This window comes from Pezoporus flaviventris, unplaced genomic scaffold (assembly GCF_033815535.1).
Source record: "Pezoporus flaviventris isolate CSIRO_AGI_PZ_B2104156 unplaced genomic scaffold, CSIRO_AGI_Pfla_v1 ptg000013l, whole genome shotgun sequence".
NCBI lineage: Eukaryota > Metazoa > Chordata > Aves > Psittaciformes > Psittacidae > Pezoporus > Pezoporus flaviventris.
The window spans coordinates 3,113,179-3,127,256 of NW_026892561.1; the positions used below are offsets into that span (position 1 = coordinate 3,113,179).

At 40.2% G+C, this 14,078-nt stretch overlaps 1 protein-coding gene across 1 annotated transcript; it reads right to left on the bottom strand.

Annotated features, from left to right (window-relative positions):
- Positions 1-1,250: 1,250 nt before the first annotated feature.
- GPX7 (glutathione peroxidase 7) lies at positions 1,251-12,249 on the bottom strand. The gene is made up of 3 exons (XM_061451237.1): positions 11,819-12,249; positions 3,319-3,580; positions 1,251-1,832 (listed from the first exon to the last, which is right to left on the bottom strand). The coding sequence occupies exons 1-3, from the start codon at positions 12,023-12,025 to the stop codon at positions 1,669-1,671; spliced, it is 633 nt and encodes a 210-aa protein (XP_061307221.1). The 5' UTR covers positions 12,026-12,249; the 3' UTR covers positions 1,251-1,668.
- Positions 12,250-14,078: the final 1,829 nt, after the last annotated feature.

Here is a 14,078-nt window from a genome sequence, read left to right on the forward strand (position 1 = left end):
GGTTTTGAGATAAAAAGAGTTCTTGCTGACAAGAGTTTCAAAGGGTTTCTGTCAGGGAACAATGAGGCTGTAATTTTTAATGCTATTATTGTAGTACAAGCTAAGAAGTTCTGCAGTCCAAGCAGATGTCTGAGTGCTACATTTGGAAAAGGTGCCATTAAACATTTGTGACATCAATGTGATATTAAACAATGTAACATTATGCAACAATTAAATATCTGAAAAATTATTTCCATGGAAAAATGATGATTCTCCAATGTTTGCCTGTACATGAAGAAAAACTGGATGGTGTTATGAATTGACAAATTTAACATCAGTTGTATGAAGCGAGAATAATTCTAAACCGAAATGCTAATAGAAGAGAGAAACAGCTATTTTATGTAAGCTCTGCTCCTAGAGATGTCCAAATGGCTATTTAAAAATCATCTCACAATCTTTACTGGGTGAAAAAAATGTAGAAATTCTTCTCACAGCTTTTGGATAACTTTTACAAGAGACTATGTCTTTGTATTTGTCCTGGGTTCAGCAGTAGCAGTCATTTTTGTCCTTCTTGGTAGCTGGTGCAGTGCAGTGTTTTGACTTTCAGCTCCCGAACAGAGCTGATAACAATGATGTTTTGGTTTGGCCAAGGACTCTGTGAGCCTCATGCTCTGCCAGGGAGGAGGGGAAGCTGTGAGGAAGCAGACACAGGACACCTGACCCAAACTGACCAAAGAGGTATTCCATACCACAGCACGTCATGCCCAGGATGTAACTGGGAGTTAGCCGGAAGGGGTTGGAGGAGGTATCGGTCGGTGCTTGGTCGGGCTGGGGGGGCGAGTTATCGGTTGGCTGGTGGTGAGGTGATGTATTCTCTTCCCTTGTTATTTCCTTTATCATTGTTATTATTGGTGGTAGCAGTAGTGATCTCTGTTATACCTTAGTTACTAAACTGTTTTTATCTCAGCCCATGGGAGTTGCATTCTTTTCGATTCTCCTCTCCGTCCCTCTGGGAGTAGGGGGAGGGAAAGAAGGGGGGGAGTGAGTGAACGAGTTACCTGACTGGGTTTAAACCACGACAATATTTCTTTCATTTAAGTTTTATAGATGTATTTTCCCCATGCCCTTATTAACTGACTTTCTTAACAGATGAAATGAGGTATGTTTGGCCTTGGTAACTAGAAGGACATATACCTATATGTAAGTCTGCCTGGTTTGAAGGTATCTGTTCTGGCCCTCTTTCTAGCACATGCCTCAAGTCAATCATGCACTTTGTTTTCACATGTTCTTTATTTTCTCATTCAGTCCACAAGCAAAATATGACAACAGAATTGTAGATAACAATAAGATCCCAGTCGGGAAGTTCTCCTTATTCTGAGCCTTCTTCCTACAGGTACATGAAGTAACTTCATAGAGGATTACCAATAATTAATTATTTGAACTGGGAAAGAAACAGCTGCCAATCAGTTTATTCTTTCCCAGAACGGTCAAACTGAATTCAGTTGGAGATAAAATTTACATTACTTTGACCACGCTAAATTGCTGGTTTCTACATTCTTAGGATGGTGAATGTAGATTCTACTGGTCATAATTTCCTTTCCTCATATACTCTCTTTTGGAATGTGAGAAGACAAAGTCCAGTCCCAGTTCTCAATAAGGCTGTAAGTGGCATGCTGGGATTTTCAAAAGTCATAATTCATCTTTCTTCTTCAGGATGATTTTCCTTACAAGTTCTGTAACATAAGGTCTTATTTCTTCAACAGTGACTGTAGAGTCCCAGGCCTTTACTACTTTCCCATTGGGGTCCACCAGGTATTTCCAGAAGTTCCAGGTTGGTTCTTCTCCTGTAGAATCTATAAGGGTGTGGGGAAATAAAAAAAAGTGGGAACTTAGAAAAGCAAACCAGGCTGGCCAATTCCTGACATTTGTTCATGTCAATTTGATGATGACCCTCTCAGAGGAAAAAGGAACATAAAATTAAGGGGGAGTTGAGAATGAGTAATGAGATTCATTTTCTGACAGATAGTAGCGCCCTGGAGACTAATGGAAACAGCCGAGCTTGAGACAGGCAGGAGAAAGCACTATAATCAGTCTTAAAAGTGTGTGCTTACACATGTGTGTGTCTGTGCTATATAGACAAATCCAAAACAGTTGAACACTGATAGGAAAATGGAATTGGGCATAACAATATAGCTGTATTAGGAGTATTTGCTTATCCAGATTTTTTCCAGTAGCATGTGCTTCAGAAGAACGTTTCAAGAAATGCTACATGAAGAAATAACACAGTAAACTGTTGCAGGAGATTTCCTGTTAATCCTTATCTATGAGTTTTTCCCTCCATGACCACATAGTCATTTTACATGAGTCGCATTCTTATTCTTTACTATTCTGCTACATGACTAATAGAATGCTCAGGATTTTCAATCAGACCAGGAGCCTCATTGCAGTAATAGCACAAGTGTGTGGACCAACAAAGAAACAGAAGGTTTGCAAGTTTCATGTGACATGTACACAATAAATAACCCTGCTTGGCAAAAAGAAATAGAAGAATGTGAAGGGGATTAACAGGAAGTCTGGCTGGCAGAAAAATCCATTACAGACACCTGGAAGGAGGTGGGCTTGAGGTAGTCAAAAATACTACCAATACTCCTTTAAAAGTCGGTGGTATGTGGGAGAACACTGGTTCTGGAGAGAAGCAGCAGCGATATGGTCCCTGCGGAATGCAGCTCAGATGATACCGTATCATATTGGGCTTTATTAAATATAATTGCTTCAGGCATTTGACAATGAAGACATTTCCTTCACCCTGGATGAAGACTGACATTTTTGTTTGGCATTTAAATGGTATTTAGAGCATTCACCCACACAAGAAAAGTAGTGCTCTGATAGAGAATATTCTGCTTTACAGTGTAGTTTGTCAGCTGTCTGCTAAGAACCAGCAAAACCTCTTCAGGTGTCAGTGCCAGCTGTAATGCAGAATAGAACTGGAGGGACCCTACAGTATGGCTGTTCTGATGCTTGGCAAGGAAGGAGGAAGGGAGTATTCAAGGACATCTCTTACTGCCTGGTTTCACTTTGTAATTGTTGAAGTAAATTATGTAGGTGCTTTGCTTCCACTTATTCTACAGCTCTTGAGATGAACTTTATAAATCCAACCTGCAGCATCTGTGTCACAGGAGAAGCACTTACGAGACTCCAAAGTGGAAAAAGGAAGATCAGGTGTTGTATGCATACAGGAGAGTACTTCAAGACCTATATTCCATGCAGAGGTTTATTAGACTAGCTTTTACAGGGCATCTGTTATCATACTGTCCATCCTTGGAGATCTAGATTACTCACCAATTAAGTACTTGAAGGCAGGAATCGCACCAGCTCCGCTGACTGTAGTTTTGCTGAACATAGGGAAGGAGGCACTGTAAGTCTTTCGTGCAAAACTCTCAATTTCTTTGTTGGTGTCTGGTTCTTGCTGCCCAAACTGATTGCACGGGAATGCCAGGACATTGAAATGATACGGGCCGAGGTCCCTCTGTAGCTGTTGTAAGGCCTTGTAGTGGCTATCTGTGTACCCACACTCGCTTGCAACATTGACAACTAGTGACACCTGAAGAACAAGAGAGATGAAAAGATGTGCTGCACATGTCAGTTTTCCAACAGGAAGGCTTGAAATGAGAACATCTAGAGAACTGTGACCAAACACCTGTGTTTGAAACTACACAGAGTTCTGTTCACAACAGGAAGATTCAATCTTTCTTTTATGTATTCCCATTTGGCTACCATGGAGTTAATGAATAAACTGCTAAGTAATCTTAATTATGAGTTTACAGAGAAGCTATGTTTCTCCATTCTGCCTTTTGCATGGTTTCCAATCACATTCAAGGAATTACTATTCAGCTAAGATATACCAAGTTGAATGAAACTTGCCAATGAATGTATTTTGGGTAGTTTGTTTATCTTTCATGAAGCATCTGTTCTGCAAGATCCGTCCTTGCACAGAATTTAGTATTCATGAAGAATTGGCTGATCCATCATTGCTGGTGTAGATGCCTTGGCCTGGAAGTTAACAGAAGCAATTACAGGATTTTGGGTTGGTCTGTGCAGTATGGGTTGTGAAATTTCCCACCATTTCTAGAGTAAACCTACTCAGTTGTGATAAAATGACAACCTTTTGCATAAAGGTTTACTGCCTTCATTAGAGACTCCAAGAAGTGAAGACTGTGCCCACTACCCTTTAAAGTTATTCCTGTAGCTGATCATCTTTGACATCCACATTGTGTCATTCAGACATTACCACCAGGCATGTATCTGCCTGTGCACATCCAGCAGAGAGGAAGGTACCAAACACAGGAGAGCACTACGTGAAAACAGAGGTGTACGTAAGGAGAATACAGACTGGAACAGATTCCAACAAGAATTTGTTAGGGAAATGAAGTAACCTAACCCTGAGTTGACACATATTCACAGTTTCTCAAGGCCTTGAAGAGCTTTCCATTGGTTTTTTAGGTATTTTCTCCTTAAATAACTCCTAGAAACTACTTTTAGACTTAGGGGTTTTATTATTCCTACCAATTTTATAAGTGTGACTTGCCACTCATTATACATGAATTGAGTCCATTCTAATGTTTTCTTGTGTGTGCCACAGATATTTTAGATACAGGATGATTTTATGAATAAAAATAGCATTATGCACTTTATAGTAATTTCTTTTACATTCTATTCCTTTTTTCAGACCAATATGCAAGACTCATAAGGCAATATAAATATTATAATGCTAAAAATGTTTCTACTCACCTACATTAATATTGGGCATAGTGCAGAAAAAAAGCATTGTGATTTGGGAACCAAAATTCTACCTGGCTTACGCTAAATCTGCTGGGTTTCTACAGATTATACATCAGCCCAGCAGCTAGTTCTTCATTCTCAAACTGCAAAAAAAAGTTTAAATTCAATCAAAGTAACCAACACATTCCCCAGTACCAGCAGAACAATGGTGGCCATTTGCATTGGATCTTTCTATGAGACTTTGGATGTCTCATGGAAGCTGGCATGTTCTCTTTATTATTGTCAGTGTGAGACAGCAGTGTTGAAGGGCCCAGTGCTGCAAGAGGAAAGCCTGAATCTTGGACACATTAATTGACCTTATCAAACTGCAGAGCAAGTAACTGCAGGCAAATTAGACAGCAAGTAAGTGCAGGGCAAGAAAAGGAAGTAAAAAATCCTGACTCCAAATCACAGACTCTTGTGTCTGTGACCACGGCCTTTGCTCAATTTAAGCTTTGGATTCTTATGTTACTATTGCTCCATATTCCTGTCTGTAAGTTTTCATGCAAAATATAGAAGTATATAGGGAATAAGAATAGAGTGATTCAAATAAATTGTATGAAAAATAAGCTACTACATAGAATCATAGAACAGTTAGGGTTGGAAAGGACCTTAAGATCATCTAGTTCCAATCCCCCTGCCATGGGCAGGGACACCTTCCACTAAAAGATGCCACCCAGGGCTTTGTCCAACCTGGCCTTGAATACCACCAGGGATGGAGCATTCACAACCTCCCCGGGCAACCCATTCCAGTGCCTCACCACCCTCACAGTAAAGAACTTCTTCCTTACATCCAATCTAAACTTCCCCTATTTAAGTTTTAACCCGTTACCCCTTGTCCTACTACTACAGTCCCTAATGAAGAGTCCCTCCCCAGCATCCCTATAGCCCCCCCCTTCAGATACTGGAAGGCCGCTATGAGGTTTCCAAGTCTATTTTGTTTTTAAGGCCAGAAAACAAACTGGCATATAACATTCCATAATGTGGATAAGGTAGGAGATCATAAAATGAAATCCCTTGAAGCAGTAGAAGTAAAGAAAAAGCTAAGGAGACGTTGGTGTTTAGCATTTCTTACATTAAACATTAGCACTTACTTTGTATTTTGTACCTTGTGTAGATATGTTGGTATATTTAAAGTGTTTTCAGAGTGGCACTGTTTTCCCTGAAAGACAGGTAATCTTATAAAGTACAAGTTGATGTAATCTTCCTTGTGGTCAGCAGCATACAATCTAAGCAGTCCCTGTACACTTACACATGAAATATGATCTGGAGCCATCTAGCTAACTACCAAAGCATCACATTCCTTCAGACAACATTTATAAGCTCTACCTGAACTTGTAAATTCAGTCTCCTAAAACATCCAAAGACAGACATATAATTAGATATTTCATTTTCAGAGAAGTAACAATTTTATGATGCAGGCTATCATCATTTCAAATAGATACTGGACATAAAAAATAACTGTTGGCAGTTCTGTTCATGTCAAATAATCCGCATAGTGGTAACTGTAGTTTAGTGTGATTGAAGTAAAAATAGGTTGTACCGCTGACTTGAAGCCACATGTAGTTCTTTCAGATGAACTTCTAGAGGCTTTTTAAAGTACAGTTTAAGACTCAGCATTCTCATGATGCAGAATTATTTGGATACTTTGCTGTATTCACATTTCTTGGTACTCCATCCCAAATACAATGGCAATGCAAGAATTTATCATGGGAGGTTTGGGGGAAACAAGGTTGTGTAGGTATTATGTTCATTTTATAACAGACAGGAAGGGTGACTTGCCAATGAAAATAACTAAGCTTTTGTAACTTTACATGATTTTGAAGTTAGGAGGGTTGAAATAATTCACTCAAAAAGAAACAATTTTAATTTCCAGCTGTTTAAAACCAGTGGTTACTTGGCATGGTGGTGAAAGGCATGAGAGGATCACACTGCCAATGGTGCAAACTTCCAAATGTTCTCCCACAAAATAGGAGGAAATTATACGCAGCATTTCCTAGAATGGCAGGCACATTGTGCTTCCTTTTTTTTTTTTTCCTTAGAAAAATGCATTCTGTTACTGAACTCTGTAATTCAATGCTGCAACCCTCCTAAGAGTATAACTAACAAATATAATGCGAAACTGTCTGAATTTATTAGCATTTCATAAGGAATGTTCAAAATGGTTGTTTAAAAATCCTTACCAAGTTATCTTTCAAGTGTCTGGCACCAGAAATCGAATCATAGAATAGTTAGGGTTGGAAAGGACCTTAAGATCATCTAGTTCCAACCCCCCTGCCATGGGCAGGGACACCTCACACTAAACCATGTCACTCAAGGCTCTGTCCAACCTGGCCTTGAACACCACCAGGGATGGAGCATTCACAACCTCCCTGGGCAACCCATTCCAGTGCCTCACCACCCTCACAGTAAAGAAATTCTTCCTTACAGCCAATCTAAACTTCCCCTATTTAAGTTTTAACCCGTTACCCCTTGTCCTACTACTACAGTCCCTAATGAAGAGTCCCTCCCCAGCATCCCTATAGCCCCCCTTCAGATACTGGAAGGCTGCTCTGAGGTCTCCACGCAGCCTTCTCCAGGCTGAACAGCCCCAACTTTCTCAGCCTCTTCATACAATGATTCAATGCAGTGATATCCTTTTTTTCTGTATTCTTAACAAATACTCTTTATGTTCTCTTCCAGAGGCTGTACTTTGACTTCCTACAACTATTAATGATTTAAGTTCACTGTGCCTCTTGCCTGACTTTAGGCTTTGAGAGTGCAAGTCAAGCACACCACCTAGTGTGCAGTGCAAACAATTCAGCCTGGACCTTACCAAAATCATTTCGTTAAAGCTGAATGCTGTATTAGCTGTTGTCTGACTTCCTCATACTATCCTTTCCTTCCCTTTGCTTAGAAAACCCATGCATTCTGGAACTCATTTTTTAACACTGCAAATATAGTTCTTGATTTACTTAATGCTTACACCAGCGTACCTCCTTCAGGAAAAGATCCCTGGACAGATTTGTCAATCTGCTGTAGTTTCAAGTAACCCTTTGTGGATCTTGTAGCAGACAGCAGATACTAGGGGGTTTAGACCTTGAGATTCTTAACTGGCTTCATCTGACTGATAGAAGAACCAGTCACAAGTGTCAAATTAGCCCAGCTTGGAGTTGTTGTCCTCATGGAAAGAAACAGCAATACTTTGTCGAGTAATGAAGTAGCTATACTCTGTGTTTATACACATTCAGTAATACTATATTCTCAGATTGCAGACAGCTGTGATACAAACTGCCTAGCATTACTATCAACAGTAAAATAATACTTTACATTGTTGAAGTGCCAAATGCTTTTACATTATTATACTACCTTTAGTTCAACATTTCCAAAGCACTGCACTAACACTGCTTAATTACACCTCAGCATGCTGTACTTTGCTGTGTGGTGTGTAGATACGCAGGCAGGCAGTAGGCACTATTGTATCTAGATAGGTATAAGCATAGCAGGAATAGCTGATGCTTGGGAGTTCTGACTCTCAAACAGGTACTATTTTTGAGAAGAATACTGCTTCTGACTGTGTATCTCATGAAAATCATAAAATATAATAGAAGCTTTCTTGAATTATATGGGTGGATAGATCAGACAGAATCATGAAATCACAGAATCAGATAATGGTTTGTGTTGGAAGGGACCTTAAAGCTCATCCAGTTCCAACCTCCTGCCACAGGCAGGGACACCTTCCACTAGAGCAGCTTGCTCCAAGCCCCATCCAAACTAGCCTTGAGCACTGCCGGGGATGGGGCAGCCACAGCTTCTCTGGGCACCCTGTGCCAGTGCCTCAGCACCCTCACAGGGAAGAACTTCTGCCTAATATCTAATCTCAGTCTCCCCTCTGTCAGGTTAAAGCCATTCCCCCTTGTCCTGTCACCACAGGCCCTTGTAAAATGTTCCCTCTCCAGCTTTCTTATCAGCCCCTTCAGGCACTGGAAGCTGCTCTAAGGTCTCCCCGGAGCCTTCTCTTCTCCAGGCTGAACAAACCCAGCTCTTTCAGCCTTAGGAGAGAAAACTGATTTTATTTGGATCCTGATAATTTTCTTCCAACAATGCATCACTGCCCTTCATTTTTAATGTAGATGGGTCAACATCAGTCTGGTAGCCTGGAATAATCATTGAAGGATGACCTTTATGCACAACAGAGTAAAACACACAGCTTTTTGATCTATTTTGCTTGTGGTATGCTTTTTTCCAGTTGTAATAGTCTTCCCTTTCTTTGCTTTCAGGCCATACGATACCTGATTTTGTAGCACGTATGCCAAATTTTTTAGCATTCTGGCTATATAATTTCTTATGCACCCATAAAAAGGGGTACTCCCTATCATATTTTTGGTATTTTCATTAAATTGGAGGATAGGTTATGTCTGCACACATTTCTTTCAGGGAAGAAAATTACTCTGTTCCCTTCTTTTTTTCATTTTGTTATTTCAGAACTGTTAGTACATTTCTTATTTATTCTATAACAGAAGGTACTTGTGCTTTGTATCAAGATGTGCTTGAATAGAAATTGAATCAATATCAACCAGCCTTATTTTTTTCTTACTAAGAAAAATGGTTTCAATTATCGAAATGCACAATAATTTATATTGAGGTATTGAAGAAAGATTCTGCAAGTCATGAACTGCACTGGTTGTTTAGACTTAGCACAGCTCTAGAATTAGCAGACTTTATTGTTTTCTTTAATACTCTGTATTTTTTCAATGCCCAGTTAGTTTCTTGACTACCAATGAAGTAATTATTTAACTAAATCAGTTGAGTGAATCAAATGAGTTGAATTGAATCGAATGTCTTCTCTACATCTGCCGCAAAGCTTAAGGATGTTAAAAGCTGTTTTAGCAATTAGCAGACTATTGTTCCAGGGGCTAACTAGTGACTCACTTTCTTTGTAACACCAGCAGCACACGTAGCACATACTACCTGCTTTCTTTAAATAGCTTTAAAATATTACGATAAAGTTACATCTAAACATTACTTACTGCATATTCAAGCAGGTTCATTTTAAGAAATAACTGGGAGCTTTTATTAACCTCTTTCTACCTCAATACTGACTTCTGACAACATAATAACAGAAAGAGATGTGTTTTATTGCTAAAATATTCCTTAAAATAGTGCACGTGCTATCAAACAACATCTAGCCTCAATATTAGTAACCTCTCTGAATTCAAATTTTTTGTTCCAAACAGAAGCCGGTCATCAGTTTTTTAGCTGGAATAAACTATTCCATATGGCCTAGCAGAGATCAGAGTACCATGTACTGATGGTGTTACCTTTGTCAAGGTATGGCTCTAGTGCTCTCCCTTTTGAAGCCAGTCATACCTTGAGGATGGTTTGGTACCATAGCACCACTGGAGATATAGGTATCCTCCCCTAACCTGGTGTGTCCATGAGATTCCAGATCAGCTGAATTCCCCCTTTACTTCTTTCCATGTGGATTCTGGCCCTGATGTAAAAAAGCTACAGGTGGTATTTGCTTATTCAGGCATATCTGCAGATGACCTGCAGACAAAATATGCCCCAGTAACAGGATTTATTGACAGAGCCTTTGGAAAGTACTCAAAAAAAACCCAAAAGCAAATATTGCTTAAATAGCTTCCACGTTTTTTTTTCAATATAGGTATTTGAATGGGCATGGGACCAATTCTGCTCTGAATTACGAAGGAGGAAGGAATACCTAAAGGGGAAGGACGGCTTCAACCAGGTAAGATTCAGACCTCTCATTTGGTCCAAATTCACCAGTATCCCTTTATTCTGAGCTCAGGAAAGTGTCCCATCTCCTCCCATATACCTTCTCTGTCTTCCTGCCAATGTTTTAGTGACCTGCTGCTGTGGATTAGTGAGCTCAAACACCTCAGTGAAGTCCCTGACAATGGGGGAAAAGGAAAGTGGAAACACCAAGCTGGAGAATCAGAGTGAGCATGAGCAATGCTGCCTGCTCTTTTGAGTAGCAGCCAAGCTGTTGGACTGCCTGGCTGCATCACTGAAGATGTGTCACTTGAGCACTGAGGATGGCAGCTGTGGGCTTTATGTTGATTTTAGTTTCTGTAATTTGTAAATGTGGCTCTAAGAGCTTATAGTATTACATCCCCCACATGCTAAGTTCCCTTTTCACTTTTCCATAGGTACTGGTCATACCACTAGAAATGAAAAATCACATCAGGCTATATTCAAGGAAACTGTTCTTAAAATGGGAAGGAAAGCTCTGCTTAGAAATACTTAATGTAATATGTAAATAAAATCTAAAAGACATCATAGAAGTATGTAAGTATCTACATGCCCTTCCCCATATTGCTCTAGCATGCTAAAAAGTGACAATGGGAATAGTATTGTGTTGCTACAATTTCACTATATACTGAAAATAATTATAATGTCTCCAATTTTTTACTGTGGTGAATCTGTTAACTCCATTAACCACTGATTAAATCCCCTTTTTATTTTTTTTTTTTCATTTAGAATAATACAAAGAACTGTGATTCAGGTAAAAATAATTTCCTAAAAGTCATGCAGTTAAAAGGCAGAAAGAGAATCATAGAATCAACAAGGTTGGAAAAGCCCTTTAAGATCAAGTCCAACCTTCAAATAAGCTCCAAAAGTGAGTTATACACTGGTACAAACTTCCTGAAGTGCAAATATAATAGCCACAAGGCAGTGCAATTCATCCTGCTGGATGGAAGGCAGGGAAGTCAGGCAGGCATTCCCTTGCCTGCCACGTCTACAGGCTGCAGCCCGCACCGGCAGAAGACGCGGAGACACGCACACAGAGGTTAGGACCGCAAACGTTTTATTTAAAGAGCGCAGTGGAGCTGTATGACAAGCAGCATGCAGGCAACGCTCCAGACCGGTTACAGAGGCGCCGTGAACGCCAATCTCCCCGCATGTGTGCACCAAGTTAATGTACAACCTCTCCACCCCCATTTGGCTGCTGCAGACATGCAAGGACTGGCTGTTAAGTGAGTCCGGGCGAGAGGCGCCCATCCCCGTGCGGACTTACCGAACCCCTGTATTTCTCCAGAGAGACTAGTTTGCCCCTTATGTTTACGACTTTGAAAGTGTAAAAATCAGGCTCCTTCTGCTGCGTAGCGGAAAAGGCTAAGAGCAGCAGCGCTGCAATTGCAAGGAGCATGGCTACAGGGATGAGGAGAACTTTGGGGAAGGAAGAGGAAGGCTTGTGCTCCACACTGCCCTCAGGATCTAGCATGCTGCACGGCCGTGCTGCAGGCACTTGCCACGGTAGGAAAGCGCTGCCGCAAAGAAAGGACTGCTGCAAACGGAGCTTTTGCAACAGTCTGGCTTCTGCAGAGGTTTGGGAGCTGTGTCCAGAGCTCGGAGGATGTATTCATGGGAATTCGAATGCTCTAAAATGGAGTATTTCATGGTGGTGGTGGTGTGTGAAGTAATGGGTACACGATAAATGAAAGTGCTCGTTGGCTTGAGAACAGTAATACTGCATGGGTCTGGGGGGTACCAGAGACATATCAGAGATCTGCTTTCACCATGTCCTAGAAAAATAAGGGGTAGTTAATTGTGATTTTTGATGGATTTATAAGTGCCTTTTTTTTTAGTACGCTGGCTACAGCATCTGGTAACTAGGGTGTAATGGCAAAGGATACCAGTGGCTTGGTTGCTAGTGGTTACTGATGCAAGTACTCAGAATGAGAGTTGCAGCATACAGTCAGCAAAAAACAGAATTACAAACATAGAATCACAGCATGGTTTAGGTTGGAAAGGACCTTAAAGCTCATCCAGTTCCAACCCCCTGCCATGGGCAGGGGCACCTTCCACTAGACCACGTTGCTCCAAGCCCTGTCCAGCCTGGCCTTGAACACTGCCAGGGATGAGGCACATACCGTGCACAGTATCATGTGAAATGGAGAACCGTTAGCCAGGCCTTCAGGAAATTCATCTCTGCATACACCTGCTTGCATGAAAGGAGTGGCCAGACAACTGGTTTTCAGTGTGATCTGGGAGAAACCACATTACCAAAAGGTTTTTAAGGAAGAAAGAGGCATTAAGCATCACAAACTGAATTTGGTACCAAAGCTTTCAGATGCACAGAGCCAAACCACTGCTTCAGTGCACTGATGTCATTCTTTACTTGTCTGCAAGAAAAAACAGCCATTTGTACATAGTTTGCTGCTATGGCTGCTGGGAGAAGAGGGTATGCATATTTAAAGTAACAACAATAGAAAGCATTTTATGGACTGAGGAACTGGTGTTCCATGCCTATGAGTGTGGTAATTCTTGGCAAAGCAAAGCACAATGTAGTGATTTACAGAAAACAATTAAGTAGCACATCCCAGGTGTATTGGAAATCTATCTCCTGAAGAGCAAATTATATTTCGTAATCTCACTTTGTGATTGTGATTTTTTTTTTAACTGAGTTTTGGTAGGTCTTTGATATCTTGATTAGATTTGGCTGGGTAATTCAAGCATAAATAGCATTACTATAGCGGAAGAAGCCATGTATAACTAGCTGAAAAATTTAATGACAGTTTTTAAACATTTCAGGTATTTCATGGTATTATGTATTTCAGGTAAAGTACAGATCCAGCATCAAGAAATAATGCAATAATACTACAAAAATATATAGATGGAAAATCTACTGTGCTGTCTATGCGGAAGATATACTGTGCTAAGGATGTGAAGTTCTCACCTTCACAGGTAAGTGCTACTTTTCTGTATATTTGGTATACTTTCCTGGCTGCAGTATTAACCAAAACCCTTTCATTTAGCTGACAGTCAAGTATGTTTTCTTCATTTTATAAATAATCTAAGAGGCTTGTTCACACACAGCTAGAGACGGAGAATAGGGCTTTAATACAGTATATACATTTAAATATAGTTTAAAAACCTAGTAAATCCTAACAATAGTTTAAAAAATCATCCCAATGATGAAGATAATTCAACATAAGCTTTTTTTTTTTTTTTTTTGCCAGAAATTTTAAAAGAAATATACACTATACTTTTACACTTTTGGGGGCATAATGTTATAGTAGTTTGGGTATGGGACTATGTCCTGAGTTCAGCTGTTAACAGTTATTTTTCTCCTTAGTAACTGGTGCAGTGCTATGAGGCATCATGCTACAACACGAGACAAGCAAGGTTTTGCTTTGGAAAAGGGACTTTATAAAATCTGCTTCCTACAGCTTTGTGATGATTGTCTCCGACTTCTAGACTTAACGAGTTTCAGAATTATATTTTCTTTTACAAGCTGAGCCCCAGATCTGAAAGGTTTTGGTCACTGGCACTGG